The following is a 27,896-nucleotide window of genomic DNA, read 5'->3' as shown; positions in this document are numbered from 1 at the left end:
AGCCCGTAACAAAGGGAGACAACGTGGAGATAAGGAGTAGCAAAATCTATATTTATTAAAGAAGTAACTAAGTATAATATACAATGGTGTGTGTAATCAGTAATCAGTAGTGTAAGTGAGTGTTTTGCATGCATGAATGTGATAATGCAGGGTGATGAAAGGTGCCAAAGCAAACAAACAAACGGCCACCAAGAACCACAACACAATCTACAACGGGTGTCTGCATGGAGAGAGTCTCCTCCATGAATGTGGAAGAGGTCTATTTATCCTGGGAGACACCTGGCCCAGGTGTTTCCCATGTAGCTGACGACCCTCTCAACTCCGCCCACCGGCATCCTAATAAGAAAACAAGAACAAAGACAGAATACGGCAGACAGAGTGGGAGGGTCGTCACATTCCCCCATAAAACCGGGGACCAACAAGGACCCCGGAACAACATACCAGCCTCCCGCGTCCCAAATTGACACAGGCCTCTGCGTCCCAAATTGACACAGGCCTCTGCGTCCCAAATTGACACAGGCCTCTGCGTCCCAAATTGACACAGGCCTCTGCGTCCCAAATTGACACAGGCCTCTGCGCCCCAAATTGACACAGGCCTCTGCGCCCAAATGAGTGCTAGGCCTCTTTTCAATAACCGAATAGTTCAACTGATAATCAAACTTTTTGACACAGGCTTCTCAATCCCAGACACATCTGCTTGCCAAATTGACACAGGCATCCACCTGCAAGGTAAATGACAAATCCGCGAGGAGCAGCCAAATTGCAACTTTGAATCTTCAAAAGCGTGGCCTAGACCAAACGTAAACAGCCTTAGCTTTCAGCATATCTGTGATGACAGTAGAGGTTATTACAAAACTACGGTAATAACAATCATGCCCAAGAAACAGCATCAGTTCCTTTTAGTAGTTGGTGGTGGAAAGCATCAATAGCCACCACTTTAGCCCGAACAGGACGCACTTCACCCTGCCCAACCACTTTTCCAAGGTATGTAACGGTCGCCTGAGCAAACTCACATTTTGCCAGATTGATTGTGAGGCGACCTGCAGCCAGACGTTCAAACAAGGCTTGAATACGGGACAGATGTTCTTCCCAAGTATCTGCATAGATCACTACATCGTCCAAATAAACAGCGCACCCGGTCAGACCGGCGACAACCCTGTTCATAAGTCGCTGAAAAGTGGCAGGTGCATTGCGCAGACCGAAACTCATAACTGAATACGAGTACAGACCAAAGGGTGTAATAAAGGCAGAGATTTCACGTGCCCTACTCGTCAGTGGCACCTGCCAATAGCCTTTTAACAGGTCAAATTTGCTCACAAACTTAGCTGCACCGACTTGATCAACACAGTCCTCCATCCGAGGAAGAGGAAATGAATCTGGCTTTGTGACACTGTTTACCTTACGGTAGTCCGTACAAAAACGGTTTGTTCCATCCGGTTTACTGACCAAGATACAGGGAGAAGCCCAACTGGAGAAAGAAGGCTCTGCTATCTTACTCTCCAGCATGTACTTGACCTCAGCATCCAGACAACGTAGTTTCTCTGAAGAAACTCTATAGAACCGCTGACGAATGGGGTCAGCACCTCCAATGTCAATATCATGTTCTATTAAGTTTGTACGTGTAGGTGTATCAGAAAATAAACCTGGAAATCTCTGAATCAGACCAACCATCTCTTTCCGCTCATCAACAGGTAGGTGAGTGAGAAGACTGTCTAAAATATCCAGTGTTTCTGAATTTTTCAATCTACCCTGCAATATACAATCGTCAGGACCAGGAACATCTTCCTCCTCATGCACAGATCTAGCACGACAAGAACCCAAGGAAACAACGGTATCAGCCAAAAGAACAGGTTTACCGTCCTCTGTAGAATCCCACTGTTCAGTCTCAGAGGAACGTGCATAATAGGGTTTTAACAGATTTACATGGCACAGCTGGTGTGCTTTCCTCCGTTCTGGAGTGGCAACTAGATAATTTTGCTCAGTGTACTGGCGCACCACTGTATATGGACCTTGAAACTTGGCTTGAAAAGGAGAACCAACAATTGGCAGCAGAGCAAGAACCTGGTCACCTGGACTAAAGTGACGAGGCTCAGTTCGGCGATCAAATATGCCCTTCATCCTATCCTGTGAAGATGATAACTTCTCTTTAGCCATTTCACCAGCGGCATACAGCCGTCGCCGGAAATCACACACATACGAACACAGGGACTGAGGAGGCTCGGGAGACTTCCAGTCATCCTGGAGAACAGATAAAAGTCCACGCACCCTATGTCCAAACACAAGGTCATTTGGACTGAAACCTGTGCTCTCCTGTGAAACTTCCCTAGCGGCTAACAGTAACCAAGGCAACCCCTCCTCCCAATCCTTATCCATCTCAGTACAATAAGCTCTCAACAAAGACTTAAGTGTTTGATGGAAACGTTCCAGTGCTCCTTGACTTTGCGCGTGATAGGCGCTAGACACATTGTGTTTAATATGAAGCTGTTGAAGAACCTGACCAAACAGATTAGAGGTAAAATTAGATCCTTGATCACTCTGAATGACCTTAGGGATTCCAAACAATGAGAGAAACTGAGTCAAAGCTTTTAACACCGATTTAGTCGTGATAGATCGGAGAGGATAGGCAGCAGGAAACCTAGTGGTCTGACACATCACAGTGAACAGGTAACTGCTACCCTTTTTAGAATGAGGCAGAGGACCCACACAGTCAATAATTAGATACTCAAAAGGTTGGCTGAGTACAGGAATAGGAAACAATGGTACTGGTTTAATAGCTTGATTAGGCTTACCAGTTAATTGACAGGTGTGACAAGTTTTGATAAAATCAGAAACATCCCTCTTTAATCTAGGCCAAAAGAAATGTCTTAATATGCGATTGTAGGTTTTCCTCACCCCCATATGTCCAGCAACGTCACTGTGAGAAGTTTCCAACACCAACTCACGAAGCTTAACTGGTACAACAACCTGACTAATTGCCTCCCCAGAAAAACACTATCATGAGACACCCACTTTCTCATCAGGACATCCTCTTGGAGAAAATAGCCATGGGCGACATCTCCCAACTGTTCTATAGGCACAATTTGATCACGCAACTCTTCCAACGTGGGGTCATCCGTTGAGCATTGATTAGATCTGAGCGGGTTACAGATAACGGGATAACAGGGAAAACAGTGACATACTTTGTATTATTATCATTAGTCGGCGCAGTGACTAGTTCGCCACGGCTCATAGAACGTGTCACTGCACACGCAGAGAACACCTCTGGGAAACTCTGTACACTCTCATCAGGAATCCCAACAAATGACGGCTTAGTGGAAACCACTAGAGATGGAAACACAACTGGCCATACCCGCTCACCTGCTAAGTTATTCCCAAGGATAACGTCGATACCCTCAATAGGCAATGAAGGACGCACCCCCACAACAACTTCACCCTTCACCAGCCCACAATCCAACATCAGTTTATGCAATGGAACTGACAGAGTGTTCAAACCTATTCCCTAATTAGAACACTATTCCCGAATCAGTCTCAGCAGAAAAGGGTAACACAGACTCCAACACAAATGATTCAGAGGCACCTGTGTCTCTCAGGATCTTCACTGGCACTAGGTCTTTACTTCCTAACATAGACACAAAACCTTCTGTAATGAAAGGTAAATAGTCTGGATCAATATGGACTTTCACATTCTCCTGGGCCTGAGGAAATGAGTCAAGAATGAACTGATGTGGAACAGGTGCAGCTAACGCAGCAGGCTTAGATTTAGCGTAAGCACCCTTTGACCTGAGAAGTGGACATTCGTTTTTCCAATGACCTGAACCTTGACAGTAGTGACACTCCTGCCCAAAGTCAGCCTTACCATGGGAGTCAGGTTCAACCCTAGTTGAATAGAACTCTGCCCGAGAATCAAAGTATCTCGGTGAGCGAAGCCCAAATCTATCCGAACACCCCCACTCTTTCCGAATACGGGGTTTTGCAAAGACACTTTTGTGAGTCAACACATACTCGTCCGCCAAAACCGCAGCTTCAGCAACATTCTTTACTTTCTGTTCATTAATATAAGTGGCAATACGATCAGGAATTGTGTCCTTAAATTGCTCTAACATAATCAGATCACACAGCCCTTGGAAAGTCACAACTGCAGAGGCAGAACACCAGCGATTAAACTGTAAAGATAACTGTCGCGCAAACTCAACATGAGTCTGGTTATCGTCCCTTTTTAAAGTTCTAAATCGTTGGCGGTAAGCCTCAGGGACCAATTCATAAATCTGTAACACAGCTGTTTTAACTTTATCATAACTGGCACTGTCGTGTACACTAAGAGCTGAATATGCTTCCTGCGCTTTACCAGTCAGCACACACTGCAACATTAAAGTGCGGTCAGAATCAGGCCAACTCCTAGCGTCAGCAACCCGCTCAAACAACGAAAAGAATGTCTCGGGGTCCCTTTCATTAAACCGAGGCAATAACCGCAAGTTCCCAACAATATCAAATGTCTCTGGGGCACGACCAAAAGCGGAACTACCCCTAGGTAAATCTGGGTGACCTTCCCAAAACAAACTCTCCCCTGAGATCTTTCCTTCCCTAACCAACTCTATACGTTCTTGTTGCAACTTGATTTTAGCACGCTCCATATCTTGTTTAAATGCCAATTCCTTTTCATATTTCACACGATCATGCTCTAGCTTCTCACGATCATGCTCTAGCTTCTCACGATCATGCTCTAGCTGTAACAAAAGCAGTTCTTTCTGCTGTTCAAAAAGAAGGCTACTAGGACTAACCGATGGAATGGCCATTGTAACGTTATGGGGAGACAACAAATCCTCAGCAGAGGCTGGCCCGGTGGTAACTTCAAGAATACCACTCTCCATCAGATTGGCTTTCAATATCAACCTAATAGAATTCTTTAGACGTTTATCACTAATCTCAACCTTGTAGTGTTCCGCGACCTTCAACAGCTGTTCTTTAGTACCTAAATCTAACAATTCCTCTGATGGAGAGCGAATGAACTTATCTACATAAGACGCCATAATCACACAAAAAACAATTCTCGCTCTTCCCTTCTGCTGAGCACACCAGAACACAACCCGAGAATTGACAATCACCCTGAGCACCACAGAAGAGAGATGAGATATGGAGCTTCCCCAAAACCTACAATAACTCAACCCTAGTCTTCGTGCAGATTTGCGGTGGGAATTTACGCACTGTAGCCCGCTGGCAAGGAAATAGAACTCCCCAGCATGCTGGCAAATTCCACCAAGCCACGGATGTGCCCCCGAGACAACTGCTCAGTCCACAGACACCACACAAAAATAACAAACATTAACCATGCCCAACATATTCCAAAAAATGAAACACGTCGCTAAACCTATCAGGGGAAAAAGGCTATAGCTCCGGGTAGCAAGTTCCACTACCCTACCCAAATCTCCCACCGAGGTACACAGCAGATTACTCACTTCAGACTGACGTCCCAACAGAAAGTAGAACAAGAGTTCAGGCTAGGCAGGGCCTGGAAACTAACCATTATACTCTCTCCAACATAGCACACAAACCAAACAAAAAAGGCAACCAATACTGGGCCGATCACACTCAAACACCATATTCAATCCAAACACGTACCTCCACGGTCTCCCAAACCAATAGTTCAAAGATCCCGGATGAGCCCCCACTTGTCACGAACCGGCTCAAAGCCCGTAACAAAGGGAGACAACGTGGAGATAAGGAGTAGCAAAATCTATATTTATTAAAGAAGTAACTAAGTATAATATACAATGGTGTGTGTAATCAGTAATCAGTAGTGTAAGTGAGTGTTTTGCATGCATGAATGTGATAATGCAGGGTGATGAAAGGTGCCAAAGCAAACAAACAAACGGCCACCAAGAACCACAACACAATCTACAACGGGTGTCTGCATGGAGAGAGTCTCCTCCATGAATGTGGAAGAGGTCTATTTATCCTGGGAGACACCTGGCCCAGGTGTTTCCCATGTAGCTGACGACCCTCTCAACTCCGCCCACCGGCATCCTAATAAGAAAACAAGAACAAAGACAGAATACGGCAGACAGAGTGGGAGGGTCGTCACAATTCCATATGTGTTATTTCATAGTTTTGATGTCTTCACTGTTATTCTACAATGTAGAAAATAGTAAAAATAAAAACCCTTGAATGGGTAGTTGTCATCTTTTGATTGGTTCTGTAAGTATTCAGACCCTTTACTCAGTACTTTGTTGAAGCACCTTTGGCAGCGATTCGGCCTCAAATCTTCTTGAGTATGATGCTACAAGCTTGGCACACCTGTATTTGAGGAGTTATTCCCATTCTTCTCTGCAGATCCTCTGGGCCACTCAAGGACATTGAGACAAGTCCCGAAGCCATTGTATTGGCTGTGTGCTTGGGGTTGTTGTCCTGTTTGAAGGTGAACATTCGCCCCAGTCTAAGGTCCTTAGCGCTCTGGAGCAGGTTTTCATCAAGGATCTCTCTGTACTTTTATCCATTCATCTTTCCCTCCATCCCGACTAGTCTCCTAGTCCTTGCTGCTGAAAAACATCCCCACAGCATGATGCTGCCACCACACTGCTTTACCGTAGGGATGGTGCCAGGTTTCCTCCAGACGTGACTCTTAGCATTCAGGCCAAAGAGTTCAATTTTGGTTTTGATCAGACCAGAGAACCTTGTTTCTCATGTTCTGAGAGTCCTTTAGGTTCCTTTTAGCAAACTCAAAGCGGGCTGGCATGTGCCTTTTTTACTGAGTAGTGATTTCCATCTGGCCACTACTATACCATAAAGTCCTGATAGGTGGAGTGCTGCAGAGATGGTTGTTTTTCTCGAAGGTTCTCCCATCTCCACAGAGGAATTCTGGAGTTCAGTCAGAGGGACCATCGGGTTCTTGGTCACCTCCCTGACCAAGGCCTTTCACCCCAATAGCTCAGTTTGGCCCAGCAGCCAGCTCTAGGAAGAGTCTTAGGTGTTCCAAACTTATTCCATTTAAGAATGATGGAGGCCACTGTGTTTGTGGGGACCTTCAATGCTGCAGAAATGTTTTGGTACGCTTCCCCAGATCTGTGCCTTGACCTAATCCTGTCTCTGAGCTCTTCGGACAATTCCTTCGACCTCATGGCTTGGTTTTTGTTCTGATATGCACTGTCAACAGTGGGACCTTTATATTGACTGCTGCGTGCCTTTCCAAATGATTTCCAATCAATTTCATTTAAAACGCAGCACACTACTGCTCATGCTCCCAGGTGATATTTATTTACTTGAAGTTTCCTCTCAATGTCCCTTCCCCTGTGTGACATATTGACCATTTCTATTCCAATGTGTCTCAGAGAACTAATAGGATGTCCAGCTTGTACAATGACAAGCAACCAGATTTGGCTGACAAGTCCAGCACCTGCAGAAAGTACCTGAATGTGCATATGTTCTTTAGCTTTTGTAGAATCAATTGAATTTACCACAGATGGACTCCATTTAAGTTGTAGAAACATCAAGGATGATCAATGGAAACAGAGCTCAATTTCGAGTCTCATAGCAATGGGTCTGAATAATTATGTAAATAAGATTTTTTTATTTCTAATAAATTTGCAAAAATGATCATACTTTTTTTCACTTGTCATTATTGGGTTTTGTGTGTAGATTGATTTATTTTATTTAATCAATTTTAGAATAAGGCTGTAATGTAACAACGTGAAAAAAGTTAGGGGGTCTGAATGCTTACCGAATGCACTGCACAGTTTGGATGTGTCCCAAATGGCACCCTACTCACTACAGTGCACTACTTTTGACCAGAGCTTTGTTGGCCCTGGTCAAATGTATTGCTGTCAATAGGAGAATAGGGTGCCATTTGAGTCTGACTTTGGATGGTGTTTTCTAACGCCTCCACCTATACCTCAGCTGAGTATATGACCTCTGACCTCTGCCCTGTGTGATGTCATCAGCTATCATCCAGAAGCCCCTGAGCTGCAAATCAGGAAGATGGCTGACCTGTGTTTCCTGGTTCAGCACTATGAGCTGGCCTACAGCTGCTACCACACGGCCAAGAAGGACTTCTTATCTGACCAGGCCATGCTCTATGCCGCTGGAGCGCTGGTGAGAACACACACACAGAAAGGGAGAGCGAGATGTGGCACACACACACACACACTTGTGGAAATTCTAATCAATAAGAAGAGACAAGGTCAATCACTGATCAGGATATTAATTTATTCACAACTTATTTATAATGCGGCATAGAGTAATTGCTCTGCAATAATGAGGCTGGTTGACTCAACAGCGAGCAGCTCTGACATACAAAGAATGTAAAATATATTTTATAGCAAAGATGCACCTTCTTAGTCTACATGATAAACAACAGATGTATGGAATGGGTCACAAGGTGATACTTGATATATGAGAAAGCAGTATCCCCCAGCCAGATGGCATTTGTTAAAGACCTTTCTTATTCTACAGAGTTAGCCCCCGAAGATCTCGTCCCTGGTCCTTCACAGTACAGAAACACCAACTCATTCTATGGCATAAATCAATTGTAAAGTCCTGAGGGGAGTGAGCCTCTGGGTCATACACTATCCCAAGATAGGTGCAACATCAGAGATGACTGTGGTTCCAGACACTACCACACACACCTTTTCTCAGACCTGATCTCCCCCAAGTCCAAAGGAGGGAGTGACTGGTGCACAGACATTCTGGAGACAAGTAATTGGTTCCCCATTTAATCACATGGTTTAAAATAGGTAAAGACACATTCACATATGAAGACAATGTTCCAGCCTGTCCTCTTTCTGATATTCTGCATAGCAAAAGGGACATGTGATAGACAAGCCTGACTTCCCAGATGACTGAGGCCCATATGAGGGCGGAAGTACAACTGCTAACACCAGAGTCCAAAGGGATACATTCTAATAACAAGAGTTCAACAGTTCAATCAAATAAGCATATTATGCAGATAAGACATCTTAATCATCTATATTACTGAGCTAATTCTGATTCTTCTGCCACAATCAGCGAACTACACAGATAAACACAAGTGAATACTGTACATGCTCACACACACACACACACACACACACACACACACACACACACACACACACACACACACACACACACACACACACACACACACACACACACACACACACACACACACACACACACACACACACACACACACACACACACACACACACACACACACACACACAGTACATTGTCATGAAGGTAATGAAGAGTCTTGTAGAAAGGACACAGCAGGAGCAAAGGTTCAGGTGCCAGAAAGTTAGTGCTTAGTAGCAGTAGCACATGCAGTACAATACTGAGGCTGAGCACACACCAATCTTTCCTGCACCTCAGAGTCCTGAGCAGTGCGGTATCTACCACAGTAGACTAGTAAAAGAGGCAATGTGAAGTTTGTCCTAGCATTCCGCTGTGTTAACGATGCGGCCACGCCTCATGGCTATCTGGGTCACGGGAATATTAACAGCAGACCTGTTTGTGTTTGAAACTCGTACAGGTGCGTTTGTTTGAGACTCTAATAGCCAGAATATTTTTGACAGTCTGATGTGGTCTGGAGCTGTGACGTGACCATTCCCATCCTCCACACACCCACCATATTACCACTTATGACACTCAACACTAATTGTTATTTGAATATATGAGAAGTGGATATATTTTAAATGGTTGTCATTCTCCTCTCATATTGCTGCACCCTCTTTCTCGTTATCTCTTTCTCTCTCGCTCTCTGTCGGTCTGTCTGTAGGAGATGGCAGCAGTGTCTGCGTTTCTCCAGGGTGGGGCTCCACGGCCGTATCCAGCACACTATATGGACACGGCAATTCAGACCTACAGAGATGTGTGCAAGTACGGCATTGACACACACAGCTGCATGAGTTGTCACAAAAACACACATTGATTAACAATATCCAGGAAGCTAAAATACCCAGCCTCATAGCTCAACAGCCACATACAAGTCACAAAACACACAACTACATTGCACTGGCTCTCCAACTCCTGTGGTAGTGTGTATGAATGTTTTATAAATGTCCCACCCCACAGGAACAAGGTCCTAGCTGAGCGTTGTGCTCTGTTCAGTGCTGAGGTACTGAAGAGTCAGGCCAAGTACTCTGATGCTGCTACCCTCCTCATCAAGATGACCAGTGAGGTGAGAAGAACACACTACTTCTCATTTGGACCACAGGTTCTATGTTTTTATTCTGTAGATTGACCTCTGGCTCTGTGCATTTCTGTGGAAGTCAGATTATTGAATGTTACGTGTATCATATACAGTTGAAGTCGGAAGTTTACACACACTTAACTCAGTTTTTAACCACTCCACAAATTTTCTTGTTAACAAACTATAGTTTTGGCAAGTCGTTTAGGACATCTACTTTGTGAATGACACAAGTAATTTTTCCAACAATTGTTTACAGACAGATTATTTATGGTTTGCAACTGCACATGGGGACAAAGATGGTACTTTTTGGAGAAATGTCCTCTGGTCTGATGAAACAAAAATAGAACTGTTTGGCCATAATAGCCATCGTTATGTAGGAAAAAGGTGGAGGCTTGAAAGCCGAAGAACACCATCCCAACAGTGAAGCACGGGGGTGGCAGCATCATGGTGTGGGGGTGCACTTCACAAAATTGATGACATCATGAGGAAGAAAATTATGTGGCTATATTGAAGCAACATCTCAAGACATCAGTTAAAGCTTGGTCGCAAATGGGTCTTCCAAATGGACAATGACCCCAAGCACACTTCCAAAGTTGTGCCAAAATGGCTTAAGGACAACAAGTCAAGGTATTGGAGTGGCCATCACAAAGCCCTGACCTCCAATCTTATAGAAAATCTGTCGGGCTGAACTGAAAAAGCGTGTGCGAGCAAGGAGGCCTACAAACCTGACTCAGTTACAAAAGCTCTGTCAGGAGGAATGGGCCAAAATTCACCCAACTTATTGTGGGAAGCTTGTGGAAGGCTACCCGACACATTTGACCCAAGTTAAACAATTTAAAGGCAATGCTGCCAAATACTAATTGAGTTTATGTAAACTTCTGACCCACTGGGAATGTGATGAAAGAGATAAAAGCTGAAATAAATCATTCTCTCTACAATTATTCTGACATTTCACATTCTTAAAATGAAGTGGTGATCCTAACTGACCTGAGACAGGGAGTTTTTGCTAAGATTAAATGTCAGGAAATGTGAAATACTGAGTTTAAATGTATTTGGCAAAGGTGTATGTGAACTTCCGAATTACACTGGTATTTATGTGTGAAACCTTTGTAATGTTGCTGCCTGCCACTGTCTTGAACAGGTCTCTCTGTACAAATAAAGGTTAAATTAATGTGTATGTGTGATATGTCCATGGTATTAGCTAACCTGTGTGTCTCAATCTCACTCTCAGGATTCTGATCTGTGTTCTGCCCTCCTATTGGAGCAAGCAGCCCACTGCTTCATTAACATGCGAAACCCCATGGTTAGGAAGTTTGCCTTCCACATGATCCTGGCAGGACACCGCTTCAGCAAGGCAGGACAGGTAAGTGGAACACAACCTGTGTTCGTGCATATTTGTTTGTGCATACCTGTGGTTGTGCGTGTGTGTGTTAACCAAAGCCAGGCCTTTTAAAAACAGAACTAGGTTATTGATGTTTGCTGACATTTATTACTAATTTAAAAAAACGTTTGATCATCAGATGAACAGAACAAGGTGATCTGAGATAGACCGGTGATTTACAGGTAGCTAGTTGGATCAGAGAGGTTTAAGACTTGTTGTCTTCTATGTTCAGAGCAGCATGATGTGAATGAAGTTCTAGAACCGTTAGAGCATTCCATTTATAACTTTTGACTGATTGTACTCTTTCCCTCTCGTTTTCTGCTTTGCTTTTCTTTCTTTCTTTGTGTTCCATCTTCTTGCTCTCCCTCTCTACCTGTACCTTGTTCCCTCTTCCCCACCCTCTCTATCCCTCTCTCCCATTTCCCCCTCCCTGTCTTCGTCCCCCCACATGCCACCTCTCTCTCACTCGCTGTAGAAGCGTCATGCGTTGCGGTGTTACTGCCAGGCAATGCAGGTGTATAAGGGTAAAGGCTGGTCCCTGGCTGAGGACCATATCAACTTCACTATCGGCCGCCAGTCCTTTACGCTGCGCCAACCAGAGAACGCTGTCTTAGCCTTCAGACACATCCTCACCAACGACAGCCAACAGACCGCCACACAGCAGGGAGCCTTCCTCCGGGAGTACCTCTATGTCTACAGGGTAACACTCACAATGTTAATACAACCATATCACAACCTTAACACATTGTTAGCCGGGAGCATTCCTCATAGACATGAAAAGATGACAACACAACCTATACATAACCACAATACAACCTCAGGGAGCCTTCCTTAGAGAGTCACACTCTGTCCCACTGTTTCTGAAGAAACATTCACCTGAAATCTGACAATTCATCTCAAGTATGTGGGGACACACACACACACACACACACACACACACACACACACACACACACACTACAGAACTTGTCCTTCACAAACCTGTTATATTAGTACTGCTCTCTGATTAATACATCAAAGAACTTTAAGCCAATGCGTCAGCCCCAGAATCTCAATGTCATTTAAGAGTTTGGTTATTAAAATAAGTTACTTCTAGTAGAATTCTAGTGTGTGCTTTTAGGAATCGGAAATGTGCTGAGCTTGGTCTGGATGAGTCAGAAGTGCTTGTGTGCGCGTGTGTTCTTACCCTCCACCAGTGAGGAAGCTGTGTGTGTGTGTGAGCTGAACCCAATTTTAAGTCTGATTATTATAACACTAACTCAGCATGCAGAGTCCGTTAGTGAGTCTTGCACAGGCTATATTTTAGTGTGTGTGTGTGTGTGTGATGTTCGGCTTCAGTGTTTGTTAACAGTATGTCCTTACTCTACCTGTTCCTCCAGAATGTGCCAGGGGTGTGTGAGGTGGCACTACCCCAGCTGCCCCTACCCTGCATCAACAGCTCTGCTACCAGGGTCTACTTCGGCCACGAACGCCGCCTGGCAGAGGGTAAGACTGACGCACACACAAATTTCACCGCCAAGCATTGCTCCCCAGTCACATATTTAAAGCTGCTAAATAACTGTGTGAATACAGTGGGGAGAACAAGTATTTGATAAACTGCCGATTTTGCAGGTTTTCCTACTTACAAAGCATGTAGAGGTATGTCATTTTTATCATAGGTACACTTCAACTGTGAGAGACGGAATCTAAAACAAAAATCCATAAAATCACATTGTATGATTTTTAAAGTAATTAATTTGCATTTTATTGCATGACATAAGTATTTGATCACCTACCAACCAGTAAGAATTCTGGCTCTCACAGACCTGTTAGCTTTTCTTTAAGAAGCCCTCCTGTTCTCCACTCATTACCTGTATTAACTGCACCTGTTTGAACTCGTTACCTGTATAAAAGACACCTGTCCACACACTCAATCAAACAGACTCCAACCTCTCCACAATGGCCAAGACCAGAGAGCTGTGTAAGGACATCAGGGATAAAATTGTAGACCTGCACAAGGCTGGGATGAGCTACAGGACAATAGGTAAGCAGGCTGGTGAGAGGGCAACAACTGTTGGCGCAATTATTAGAAAATGAAAGAAGTTCAAGATGACGGTCAATCACCCTCGGTCTGGGGCTCAATGCAAGATCTCACCTCGTGGGTCATCAATGATCATGAGGAAGGTGAGGGATCAGCCCAGAACTACACAGCAGGACCTGCTCAATGACCTGAAGAGAGCTGGGACCACAGATTAAATGGATTAAAATCCTGCAGTGCACGTAAAGTCCCCCTGCTCAAGCCAGCGCATATCCAGGCCCGTCTGAAGTTTTCCAATGACCATCTGGATGATCCAGAGGAGGAATGGGAGAAGGTCATGTGGTCTGATGAGACAAAAATAGAGCTTTTTGGTCTAAACTCCACTCGCCGTGTTTGGAGGAAGAAGAAGGATGAGTACAACCCCAAGTACACCATCCCAACCTTGAAGCATGGAGGTGGAAAAATCATTCTTTGGGGATACTTGAAAATCATACATTTTGATCCCAGTTGAAGTGTACAAAGCATGTAGAGGTGTACAAAGCATGTAGAGGTCTGTAATTATAACAATTACAGACCTCTACATGCTTTGTAAGTAGGAAAACCTGCATCGGCAGTATATCAAATACTTGTTCTCCCCACTGTATATATATCTAAATGTTAAACAAAGGTTGTTTAAAGTAACCAACCTTTTCCTTGATGACAGTGTTGCACACTTGTCATTCTCTCAACCATCTTCAAATGGAATGTTTCTCCAACATAGTTCCAACATGTGCTGAGCACTTGTTGGCTTTTTTTCCTTCATTCCACGGTCCAACTCATCCCAAACCATCTCAATTTGTCTGAGGTCGGGTGATTGTGGAGGCCAGGTCATCTGATGCAGCACTCACTCACTCTCCTTTGTAAAATAGCCCTTACACAGCCTGGAGGTGTGTTTTAGGTCATTGTCATGTTGAAGAACAAGTGATAGTCCCACTAAATGCAAACAGATGGGATGGTGAATCGCTGTGGTAGCCATGCTGTTTAAGTGTGCCTTGAATTCTTAATAAATCCCCTGACAGTGTCATCAGCAAAGCACCATCACACCACCACCTCCATGCTTCACGATTGGAACCACACATTCGAGGATCATCCGCTCACCTACTCTGCGTCTCACAAAGACACGGCAATTGGAACCAAAAATCTAAAATGTTGACTCATCAAACCAAAGGACAGATTTCCACTGGTCTAATGTCCATTGCTCGTGATTCTTGGTACAAGGAAGTCTCTTCTTCTTATTGGTGTCCTTTTATTATTAGTTTCCTTTCAGCAATTTGACCATGAAGGCCTGATTCACGCTGTTCCCTCTGAACAGTTGATGTTGAGATGTGTCTGTTACCTGAACTCTACAATTTCTGAGGTGCAGTTAACTGTAATGAACTTATCCTCTGCAGCAGAGGTAACTCGGGGTCTTCCCTTCCTGTAGCGGTCCCCATGAGAGCCAGTTTCATCATAGTGCTTTGCGACTGCATTTGTAGAAACTTTCAAAGTTCTCGTGCGCGTCGTCGGTGGTTGGGGGGGGGCGCACGCGTGTCATGTGTGTGTGTCATCGTTTGTGTGTGGGAGTGTCGTCGGTCGGTGGGTGTGTGGGCGGGTGCGCACTGTTGTCATTTTGTGTGTGTGTCGTCGTCTCTGTGTGTGTGTGTCAGGGTTTCCATTATGAAAAGTGGCACTAGACATTTGGACAGCAGCACTTTAATGTACACCGGGGATATGGCCGATCAGTTTATACAGTTTATACATGCAATAAAATGCAAATTAATTACTTACAAATCATACAATGTGATTTTCTGGATTTTTGTTTTAGATTCCGTCTCTCACAGTTGAAGTGTACCTATGATAAAAATGACAGACCTCTACATGCTTTGTAAGTAGGAAACACTGCCGATTTTGCAGGTTATCAAATACTTGTTCTCACCACTGTATATGTTTTCAAGATCCATACTGCCTCCAGCTCATTGCAAAGTGGTGTGTGATGCATTGATGAACCCTGCCTTCCGTTGCCTATGCATTCCAATGGCGAATGGGAATCGTGCTTCAATTACCAGTTGAGAAATTTAAATATTAGCTTTTTTTTAATGGTAACCCCAAAAATATTTTTAGCAGAACATTGGATTTAGAATTGTTGCACAATGATTGGCTTATAAAAGTGCTGCCTGACAGATGTTCTGCTTAAAAGGCTCTATCTGTATGCTGTGTGTGATAACTAAGATTCATAACGAATTAAACACCAATTTAATTCTACAAAATTATTCAAATTAACCCATAGACAGATGAGCATGACCCTTCAAAAATATTTCCATCACCTGGTATTTTCATCAATGAATACTCCAAAAAGCATTATTTCGCAATCGAGTTTTGGTTACATTTACATTTACATTTAAGTCATTTAGCAGACGCTCTTATCCAGAGCGACTTACAAATTGGTGCATTCACCTATGACATCCAGTGGGACAGTCACTTAACAATAGTGCATCTAAAACTTAGGGGGGTGGGGTTAATCTTCATCTCTTGGTGTATGACTGCTTTAAAACGTTTAGTATTTGGTCCCATATTCCTAGCACGCAATGACTACGTCAAGCTTGTGACTACACACTTATTGAATAGATTTGTTTTGGTTATGTTTTGCCCAATAGAAACAGAATGGTGAATGCTAACTTTAGTTGAGTAGATAAGATCTTTCTGAACACTTCTAAATGGATCCTGATAATGTAATTTAATAATTTTATTTATTTTACCTTTTATTTAACTAGGCAAATCTGTTAAGAACAAATTCTTATTTTCAATGACTGCCTAGGAACAGTGGGTTAACTGCCTGTTCAGGGGCAGAATGACAGATTTGTACCTTGTCAGCTCGGGGGTTTGAACTTGCGACCTTGCGGTTACTAGTCCAACACTAACCACGAGGCTATCCTGCCGCCCCAATGAAGATTAGAGGCTTCAACAACACGATAACCTATCACCATTACCAATAACACAGGAGATGAGGATTTTTTTTGACACAATACGTTATTCACCATTAACTTCCAAAATGCTGCAGTATAGAGCCAAATTGAATATTTTAGCTTCACTGCAAATGCATACGGAGGGTAGTGTATGTATCCCTTTTGCACCAACCTACTCACACAGTAATTGTTTTGATCCACAATGTCCAAGTTGTGTTATTAATATATTTAATTTCCCAGGCAGAAATCTATGTTCTACTGGATAGTGCTTGTTTGATCCATAATGACCTGATTGATTGATCAATTTATTTCTTGTGATATTGGTTATTGATCAGGTGAGAAGCAGGCTGCCACCCATGTGTCCTTGGACCAGGAGTTTGAGCAGGACCTAGCTGCCGTGTGGCAGGACCTCGAGGAACAGGTGGTTGCCGCCGCCAACCGTGGGGTTGTCCCGTCAACGTTCTACCCTACCCAGTGCTGCCTCAACAGTCAGACGGACAATCTCCACTTCCCGTTGGCTGTAGTAGAAGGTAAGAACAGTTACTCTCCTCCTTACAACAACACTCTCATTTCCAAATCACTTTTCGTATCTCACTTTCTCATTAAAGAATGAGTCTGGAAACTCGATAGTTAGCCCATACAACCCCATACCTGCACCCACACACACTGAGTGTATAAAACATTAGGAACACCTGCTTTTCATGACAGACTGACCAGGTCAATCCAAGTGAAAGCTATGATCCCTTAGTGATGTCACTTGTTAAACTTCTCTGGGATATGTGGGACGCTAGCTCCCACCGTGCCAACAGTCAGTGAAATTGCAGGGTGCCAAATTCAATACAACAGAAATCCCATAATAAAAATTCCTGAAACATACAAGTATTTTACACCATTTTAAAGATAAACGTCTTGTAAATCCAGCCACAATGTCCGATTTCAAATTGGCTTTATGGCGAAAAAACACCAAATGATTATGTTAGGTCAGCACCTAGTCACAGAAAACCATAAAGCCATTTTCCAGCCAAGGAGAGCCCTCACAAAATTCAGAAATAGCAATGAAATTAATCACTAACCTTTAATTGTTATCAGATGGCACTCACAGGACTTCATGTTACACAATAAATGTGTGTTTTGTTGGATAAAGTTAATCTTTATGTCCAAAAACCTCATTTGAAATTGTTGTTTTATGTTCAGAAATGCATTGTCTCAAACAAACATCCGGTGAACGTGCAGAGAGCCACATCAAGTTACAGAAATACTCATAATAAACATTGATAAAAGATACAAGTGTTATGCATGGAAATATCGATAAACTTTGCCTTAATGCAACTTCTCCTTAATGTCAGATTTCAAAAAGGCTTTACGGCAAAAGCACACCTTATGATTATGTTAGGTCAGCACCTGCTTACTTACAAGCCCTTAACTCTTCTTGATCTGCACTGTTGGTTAAGAAAATATTTACAAAGTAAATAAAAAGTAATAATAATTAACACGATAAGAATAACAATAACGAGGCTACAGTTAAAGTTGGAAGTTTACATACACTTTGATTAGTCATTAAAAAAGTCATAAACTCATTTTTCTACCACTCTGAAAATTTCTTGTTAACAAACTATAGTTTTGGCAAGTCGGTTAGGACATCTACTTTGTGCATGACACAAGTCATTTTTCCAACAATTGTTTACAGACAGATTAATTCACTGTGTCACAATTCCAGTGGGTCAGATGTTTACATACAGCAAGTTGACTGTGCCTTTAACCTCTTGAAGCTAGGGGGCACTATTTTCATTTTTGGAAAAATAACGTGCCCAAAGTAAACGGCCTATTTCTCAGGACCAGATGCTAGAATATGCATATAATTGACAGCCTAGAATAGAAAACACTCTAAAGTTTCCAACTGTAAAAATATTGTCTGTGAGTATAACAGAACTGATATTGCAGGCAAAAGCCTAAGAAAAATCCAATCAGGAAGTGACTCATGTTTTGAAACCATTGTTCCTATGCACCCCTATTGGCCATTGAAAGGGATATCAACCAGATTCCTTTTTCTACGTATTCCCTAAGGTGTCTACAGCATTTTGATGTAGTTTCACGCCTTTTATGTTGAAGAATGAGCGTAAATGACTACATTGCATAAGTGGCCAGCTGAGGGCTCTCAGAGTGATTCTTGCATAAAAGACAGAGGTAGTCATTTTTCCTCTCGCTCCTACTGAAAAGCCAATTGTCCCGGTTGATATATTATCGAATAGATATTTGAAAAACACCTTGAGGATTGATTATAAAAAGCATTTGCTATGTTTCTGTCAACATTATGGATATAATTTTGATTTTTTTTCCCCCCCGCCGTTGTCGTGAACGCTATTTCCGGTGGATTTCTCAACATAACGTGACCAACAAACGGAGGTATTTTGGGTAGAAAAATAATCTTTATGGAACAAAAGGAACATTTGCTGTCAAACTGGGAGTCTCGTGAGTGAAAACATCCGAAGCTCAAAGGTAAATTAATCATTTGATTGCCTTTCTGATTTTTGTGACCAAGCTTCCTGCTGCTAGCTGGACATAATGCTATGCTAGGCTATCGATAAACTTACACAAACGCTTGTCTTGCTTTGGCTGTAAAGCATAATTCCAAAATCTGAGATGACAGATTGATTAACAAAAGGCTAAGCTGTGTTTCACTATATTTCACTTGTGATTTCATGAATATGAATATTTTCTCGTAATATTTTTTGACCGTTGCGCTATGGTAATTAGTGTAGTTGATGACATTTCTCCCGGATCCGGGATGGCTAGTTCCAATTTTAACCTCATAGTCCGCCCCATCCCGCATGCGGTCACGTTACTACAGCCTCAAGCTCGTTACCATAACGCAACGTTAGCGATTTCTAAAAATCGCAAATGAAATGAAATAAATATGCCTGCTCTCAAGCTTATCCTTTTCTTAACAATCCTGTCGTCTCAGATTTTCTAAATATGCTTTAGAACCAGAGAAAATCAATAATTTGTGTAAGAGTGGTGATAGCTAGCTTAGCATTTAGCGTTAGCATTTAGCACGCAACATATTCACAAAAACTAGCAAAGGGATCAAATAAAATAATTTACCTTTGAAGAACTTCAGATGTTTCAATGAGGAGACTCTCAGTTACATAGCAGATGTCCAGTTTTTCCTGAAAGATTCTTGTGTAGGACACAACGTTCCGTTTTGTTACTATGCATTTGGCTACCGAAACTAACAGAAAATTCAGTCACCTACACGTTGAACTTTTTTCCGAATTAACTCCATAATATCGACTGAAACATGGAAAACGTTGTTTGAATCAATCCTCAATGTGTTTTGTCATATATCTCTTCATTGAAATGCCGTCCCTGGAAGCCTGCATTCTTCTCTGATTCGGATGGAAAAATACTGGTAGCTGACTTTTGCGCACCAATTTCCACACAGACACCGTGCGGGACACTTGGCAATTGTAGTCTCTTATGGTCAATCTTCCAATGATATGCCTACAAATACGTCACAATGCTGCAGACACCTTGGGAAAACGATAGAAAGTGTCCGTTCATTCCTGTCGCATTCACAGCCATATAAGGCGATCATGGAAAACGTAGCTTCAGAAATCCTGTTCATTTCCTGGGAGCTCAAACATCTTGGTTTTGCCTGAAGCTTTTGTTCAACGGCACTCACAGTGAAAATCTTTGCAGTTCTGGAAACGTCAGTCTTCTTTCCAAAACTATCAATTCCAAGCATAGTCGAGCATCTTTTCGTGACAAAATATTGCACTTAAAACAGGCACGTCTTTTTATCCAAAAATGAAATAATGCCCCTAGAGGACTAACGGGTTAAACGGCTTGGACAATTCCAGAAAATCAATTGGAGTCAATTGGAGGTGTATCTGTGGATGTATTTCAAGGCCTACCTTCAAATTCAGTGCCTGTTTGCTTGACATCATGGGAAAATCAAAAGAAATCAGCCCAAAATTGTAGACCTCAAGTCTGGTTCATCCTTGGGAGCAATTTCCAAACGCTTGAAGGTACCACGTTCATCTGTACAAACAATAGTACGCAAGTATAAACACCATTCCGTCATACCGCTCAGGAAGGAGATGTCTCCTAGAGATGAACGTACTTTGATGCGAAAAGTGCAAATCAATCCCAGAACAACGGCAAAGGATCTTGTGAAAATGCTGGAGGAAACAGGTACAAAAGTATCTATATCCACAGTAAAACGAGTCCTATAATGACAGAACCTGAATGGCCGCTCAGCAAGGAAGAAGCCACTGCTCCAAAACCTTCATTAAAAGGTTTTTTTTTTTTTAAAAGCCAAACGACGGTTTGCAACTGCACATTGGGACAAAGATCCTGCTTTTTGGAAAAACGTCCTCTGGTCTGATGAAACAAAAATATAACCGTTTTGCCATAATGACATTCATTATGTTTGGTGCACTTCACAAAATATATGGCATCATTAGGAAAGAAAACTATGTGGATATATTGAAACAACATCAATCAGGAAGTTAAAGCTTGGTCGCAAATGGGTCTTCCAAATCAAATGAAATTTATTTATATAGCCCTTCGTACATCAGCTGATATCTCAAAGTGCTGTACAGAAACCCAACCTAAAACCCCAAACAGCAAGCAATGCAGGTGTAGAAGCACAGTGGCTAGGAAAAACTCCCTAGAAAGGCCAAAACCTAGGAAGAAACCTAGAGAGGAACCAGGCTATGTGGGGTGGCCAGTCCTCTTCTGGCTGTGACGGGTGGAGATTATAACAGAACATGGCCAAGATGTTCAAATGTTCATAAATGACCAGCATGGTCCAATAATAATAAGGCAGAACAGTTGAAACTGGAGCAGCAGCACGGCCAGGTGGACTGGGGACAGCAAGGAGTCATCATGTCAGGTAGTCCTGAGGCATGGTCCTAGGGCTCAGGTCCTCCTCCGAGAGAGAGCACACTTAAATTCACACAGGACACTGAATAGGACAGGAGAAGTACTCCAGATATAACAAACTGACCCTAGCCCCCGGACACAAACGACTGCAGGATAAACATTGGAGGCTGAGACAGGAGGGGTCAGGAGATACTGTGGCCCCATCCGAGGACACCCCCGGACAGGGCCAAACAGGAATGATATAACCCCACCCACTTTGCCAAAACACCAGCCCCCACTCCACTAGAGGGATATCTTCAACCACCAACTTACCATCCTGAGACAAGGCCGAGTATAGCCCACAAAGATCTCTGCCACGGCACAACCCAAGGGGGGGCGCCAGCCCAGACAGGAAGATCACATCTGTGACTCAACCCACTCAAGTGACGCACCCCTCCTAGGGACGGTATGAAAGAGCCCCAGTAAGCCAGTGACTCAGCCCCTGTAATAGGGTTAGAGGCAGAGAATCCCAGTGGAAAGAGGGGAACCGGCCAGGCAGAAGACCGCAAGGGCGGTTTGTTGCTCCAGAGCCTTTCAGTTCAACTTCCCACTCCTGGGCCAGACTACACTCAATCATATGACCCACTGGGCCTCCCGGGTGGCGCAGTGGTTAAGGGTGCTGTACTGCAGTGCCAGCTGTGCCACCAGAGACTGGCTTTATTACTGCCACTTTTAGTGAGTTTGGTACACATCCAGTGGATAGAGAGACGTTTTTTATGTTCAACACAGTATGGCCAAGCACAGGAAGCAGCTCTTTCAGTAGTTTAGTTGGAATAGGGTCCAGTATGCAGCTTGACGGTAGGTTAGCAGTAAAACCTTGAAATCAGCCCTTGCCTTAACAGGAAGCCAGTGTAGGGAGGCTAGCACTGGAGTAATATGATCAAATATTTTGGTTCTAGTCAGGATTCTAGCAGCCGTATTTAGCACTAACTGAAGTTTATTTAGTGCTTCATCCGGGTAGCCGGAAAGTAGAGCATTAGTCTAACCTAGAAGTAACAAAAGCATGGATTACTTTTTCTGCATCATTTTTGGACAGAAAGTTAATGATTTTTGCAATGTTACGTAGATGGGGAAAAAGCTGTCCTTGAAACAGTCTTTATATGTTCGTCAAAAGAGAGATCAGGGTCCAGAGTAACGCCAAGGTCCTTCAGTTTTATTTGAGACGACTGTACAACCATCAAGATTAATTGTCAGATTCAACAGAAGATCTCTTTGTTTCTTGGGACCTAGAACAAGCATTTCTGTTTTGTCTGAGTTTAAAAGTAGAAAGTTTACAGCCATCCACTTCCTTATGTCTGAAACAGACTTCTACGGAGGGCAATTTTGGGGCTTCACCATGTTTCATGGAAATGTACAGCTGCGAGTCATCCGCATAGCAGTGAAAGTTAACATTATGTTTTCAAATTACATCCCCAAGAGGTAAAATATACAGTGAAAACAATAGTGGTCCTAAACAGAACCTTGAAAAACATCGAAATGTACAGTTGATTTGTCAGAGGACAAACCATTCACAGAGACAAACTGATATCTTTCCGACAGATAAGATCTAAACCAGGCCAGAACTTCTCCGTGTAGACCAATTTGGGTTTCCAATCTCTCCGAAAGAATATGTTGATCGATGGTATCAAAAGCAGCACTAAGGTCTAGGAGCACGAGGACAGATGCAGAGCCTCAGTCTGATGCCATTAAAAGGTAATTTACCACCTTCACAAGTGCAGTCTCAGTGCTATGATGGGGTCCAAAACCAGACTGAAGCAATTCATATACATTGTTTGTCTTCAGGAAGTCAGTGAGTTGCTGTGCAACATCCTTTTCTAAATTTTTTGACAGGAATGGAAGATTCAATATCGGACAATAGTTTTTATGTTTTCTGGGTCAAGGTTTGGCTTTTTCAAGAGGCTTTATTACTGCCACTTTTAGTGAGTTTGGTACACATCCAGTGGATAGAGAGATGTTTATTATGTTCAACACAGTATGGCCAAGCACAGGAAGCAGCTATTTCAGTAGTTTAGTTGGAATAGGGTCCAGTATGCAGCTTGACGGTTTCATTTTTACATTTACATTTAAGTCATTTAGCAGACGCTCTTATCCAGAGCGACTTACAAATTGGTGCATTCACCTTATGACATCCAGTGGAACAGTCACTTTACAATAGTGCATCTAAATCTTAAAGGGGGGGGGAGAGGGAATACTTATCCTATCCTAGGTATTCCTTAAAGAGGTGGGGTTTCAGGTGTCTCCGGAAGGTGGTGATTGACTCCGCTGTCCTGGCGTCGTGAGGGAGTTTGTTCCACCATTGGGGGGCCAGAGCAGCGAACAGTTTTGACTGGGCTGAGCGGGAGCTGTACTTCCTCAGTGGTAGGGAGGCGAGCAGGCCAGAGGTGGATGAACGCAGTGCCCTTGTTTGGGTGTAGGGCCTGATCAGAGCCTGGAGGTATTGAGGTGTCGTTCCCCTCACAGCTCCGTAGGCAAGCACCATGGTCTTGTAGCGGATGCGAGCTTCAACTGGAAGCCAGTGGAGAGAACGGAGGAGCGGGGTGACGTGAGAGAACTTGGGAAGGTTGAACACCAGACGGGCTGCGGCGTTCTGGATGAGTTGAAGGGGTTTAATGGCACAGGCAGGGAGCCCAGCCAACAGCGAGTTGCAGTAATCCAGACAAGGCCATGATTATTTTCATCGTGTCAAGAGATATAGTACTAAAACACTTGAGTGTCTCTCTTGATCCAAGGTCCTGGCAGAGTTGTGCAGACTCAGGACAACTGAGCTTTGGAGGAATACGCAGATTTAAAGAGGAGTCCGTAATTTACGTTCTAATGATCATGATCTTTTCCTCAAAGAAGTTCATGAATTGCTGAAGTGAAAGCCATCCTCACTTGGGGAATGCTGCTTTTTAGTTAGCTTTGCGACAGTATCAAAAATAAATTTCGGATTGTTCTTATTTTCCTCAATTAAGTTGGACAAATAGGATGATCGAGCAGCAGTGAGGGCTCTTCGATAATGCACGGTACTGTCTTTCCAAGCTTGTCGAAAGTCTTCCAGTTTAGTGTGGCGCCATTTCAGTTCCAATTTTCTGGAAGCTTGCTCCAGAGCTCGGGTATATTCTGTATACCCGGGAGCTAGTTTCTTATGAGAAATGTTTTTAGTTTTTTGGGGTGCAACTGCATCTAGGGTATTGCACAAGGTTAAATTGAGTTCCTCAGTTAGGTGGTTAACCTGTTGCGTCGAGCAATCCCGTATCCGTGAGCGTAATTATAGCCTCAAGCTCATTACCATAACGCAACGTTAACTATTCATGAAAATCGCAAATGAAATAAATATATTGGCTCACAAGCTTAGCCTTTTGTTACACTGTCATCTCAGATTTTCAAAATATGCTTTTCAACCATAGCTTCACAAGCATTTGTGTAAGAGTATTGATAGCTAGCATAGCATTAAGCCTAGCATTCAGCAGGCAACGTTTTCACAAAAACAAGAAAAGCATTCAAATAAAATAATTTACCTTTTGAAGAACTTCGGATGTTTTCAATGAGGAGACTCTGTTAGATGGCAAATGTTCAGTTTTTCCAAAAATATTATTTGTGTAGGAGAAATCGCTCTGTTTTGTTCATTACTTATCTCTGGAAACACTATCTCCCTCACTAGCTTTAAGCACCAACTGTCTGAGCAGCTCACAGATTACTGCACCTGTACATAGCCCACCTATAATTTAGCCCAAACAACTACCTCTTTCCCTACTGTATTTAATTAATTTATTTATTTTGCTCCTTTGCACCCCATTATTTTTATTTCTACTTTGCACATTCTTCCATTGCAAATCTACCATTCAAGTGTTTTACTTGCTATATTGTATTTACTTTGCCACCATGGCCTTTTTTTGCCTTTACCTCCCTTATCTCACCTAATTTGCTCACATCGTATATAGACTTGTTTATACAGTATTATTGACTGTATGTTTGTTTTACTCCATGTGTAACTCTGTGTCGTTGTATGTGTCGAACTGCTTTGCTTTATCTTGGCCAAGTCGCAATTGTAAATGTGAACTTGTTCTCAACTTGCCTACCTGGTAAATAAAGGTGAAATAAATAAAATTAAAATTAAAATCCAGGAGGAAAACAAACTGTAGCATGCTTTCTGGTCACGCGCCTCTATCTAACAGTACTCTACAAGTGACCCTCGTTCTGAACAGGGCTACTTCTTCATTACACAAAGGAAAAACCTCGACCAATTTCTGAAGACTGGTGACATCCAGTGGAAGTGGCTTCCCAATGAAAACCCATTGAAAAGAGTGACCCCCCCCCCCAAAAGAAAAACAATCTGAATGGTTTGTCCTCGGGGTTTCGCCTGCTAAATAATTTCTGAAAAATTGAAGGGCTGTTTTCTAGTCTCCAAACTCTGCGGCATTGTCCTCAACACCAATATGGGTAACTTTGCTATTAGGCATAGAGCAACATGGTCTAGGGAAAGGCGCCAATTAGCTGGTGTTTCAGAACTGTGGACAATCACCGTTATCCAACGCGGGAGAAAGCACATTTGTTATAAAATTATATTTGTATTAGTGTTGCACCATTGTTCTTACGAATTATGACCATACACAATTTCGGTAGCACATGTCTTGGACTCCGCAATGGATTATGCATTATTCAATGGATTAGTCCACTCAGACAGGTGTCTTGTGCACAAGTAACTTTTTTTTCTTGCCTAATGGAATCTCGGTCAACCAACACCCTATCAACCAAACAATCGACCAGTTGACTAAATGGGGTCAGCCCTAGTATGTGTGCCATTCAGAGGGTGAATGGGTAAGACAAACGATTTAAGTGCCTTTGAACGAATTATGGTAGTAGGTGCCAGGCGCACCGGTTTGAGTGTGTCAAGAACTGAGAGTGGTTTTTCATGCTCAACAGTTTCCCGGGTCTATCAAGAATTGTCCACCACCCAAAGGACATCCAGCCAACTTCACACAACTGTGAAATGCTTTGGACACTTTCTAGTCCATGCCCCAATGAATTGAGGCTGTTCTGAGGGCATAAAAGGGTGGCACTCAATATAAGGAAGGTTTTCTTCATCTTTGTGTACTCCGTGTACTGCATATTACATATGGTTTTGAATGAACTATACTTAGATATCCTCACATTTCTTTGGTTGTGTTTGTCCTCATCCTGGTGTCTCTCTTTCTGCTCCTATGTAGAACCCATCATAGTTGAGGTGGCGTTCCGGAACCCTCTAAAGGTTCCGCTGGTTCTCTCAGACCTCTCGCTGCTCTGGAAGTTCACGCTCAAAGACTTCTCTCGACCACAACCGCAGGACGTCATGGTTGGAGACGCTGTCACCATCACCAATGAGAAGGAAGCCATCGCTCCCAGGGTAAGAAATGGAAAGGGGGATACCTAGTCAATTGTACACCTGAATGCCTTCAACTGAAATGTGTTTTTCCCGCATTTAACCCAACCCATCTGAATCAGAGCAACTGTTGGTGTTACCTTCGCTCTGTGAGGCTACAGTGCTGTAAGAGTAGTTACTTTTAATTCAACTCATCACATTCGACTAGTAAACCTCTCATTTTTTACAACCGGTCTCGTTACAGACAGTGCAGAAAGATGGCATCATCACCACAGAAGTCATCCCAGAGTTCTTCATGAGCCCCGAGGAGACAAGAGTGGTAAGTGGTGGCATCTTTTCTGATTTTATGCAGTTCTTGGTCTCGCTCTCTTACCATTTTTTTCTCTCCCCCATTCTCTACCTCTTTCTTTCTCCGCCTCTTATTTTCTGTGACTTCTCTCTAACTCCATGTTCAATCTCTCTCTTTCTCTCCCCCTTGCTCATCATTGTCATATGATAACAGTATATGACTCTTCTTTCTGATACAGTTGAAGTCGGAAGTTTACATACACTTAGGTTGGAGTCATTAACTCGTTTTTCAACCACAACCACTATAGTTTTGGTAAGTCGGTTAGGACATCTACTTTGTGCATGACACAAGTCGTTTTTCCAACAATTGCTTACAGACAGATTATTTCACTTATAATTCACTATCACAATTCCAGTGGGTCAGAAGTTTACATACACTAAGTTGACTGTGCCTTTAACTTCTTGCGTCGAGCAATCCCGTATCCGGGAGCGTAATCATAGCCTCAAGCTCATTACCATAACGCAATGTTAACTATTCATGAAAATCGGAAATGAAATGAAAGAAATATATTCACTCACAAGCTTAGCCTTTTGTTAACACTGTCATCTCAGATTTTCAAAATATGCTTTTCAACCATAGCTACACAAGCAATTGTGTAAGAGTATTGATAGCTAGCATAGCATTAAGCCTAGCATTCAGCAGGCAACATTTTCACAAAAACAAGAAAAGCATTCAAATAAAAATCATTTACCTTTGAAGAACTTCGGATGTTTTCAATGAGGAGACTCAGTTAGATAGC

General features: G+C 42.9%; 1 protein-coding gene across 6 annotated transcripts in view; it reads left to right on the top strand.

The window, feature by feature from the left end:
• Positions 1 to 27,896, top strand: part of LOC123996712 (trafficking protein particle complex subunit 8-like) — an 85,211-nt gene that overhangs the window by 35,008 nt on the left and 22,307 nt on the right. For all 6 annotated transcript variants that reach the window (XM_046300333.1, XM_046300334.1, XM_046300337.1 and 3 more), the window contains 9 exons: positions 7,932 to 8,082; positions 9,749 to 9,849; positions 10,045 to 10,150; positions 11,394 to 11,525; positions 12,019 to 12,243; positions 12,923 to 13,028; positions 16,877 to 17,071; positions 26,657 to 26,832; positions 27,053 to 27,127. In XM_046300333.1, coding sequence (XP_046156289.1) covers positions 7,932 to 8,082; positions 9,749 to 9,849; positions 10,045 to 10,150; positions 11,394 to 11,525; positions 12,019 to 12,243; positions 12,923 to 13,028; positions 16,877 to 17,071; positions 26,657 to 26,832; positions 27,053 to 27,127 — 1,267 coding nt within the window. The remainder of the gene's footprint in view (positions 1 to 7,931; positions 8,083 to 9,748; positions 9,850 to 10,044; positions 10,151 to 11,393; positions 11,526 to 12,018; positions 12,244 to 12,922; positions 13,029 to 16,876; positions 17,072 to 26,656; positions 26,833 to 27,052; positions 27,128 to 27,896) is intronic.

This window comes from Oncorhynchus gorbuscha, linkage group LG15, assembly GCF_021184085.1.
Source record: "Oncorhynchus gorbuscha isolate QuinsamMale2020 ecotype Even-year linkage group LG15, OgorEven_v1.0, whole genome shotgun sequence".
NCBI classification, from domain to species: Eukaryota; Metazoa; Chordata; class Actinopteri; order Salmoniformes; family Salmonidae; genus Oncorhynchus; species Oncorhynchus gorbuscha.
Note: the sequence above shows the minus strand (reverse complement) of the source record. Positions and strands in the feature narration are given on the sequence as shown.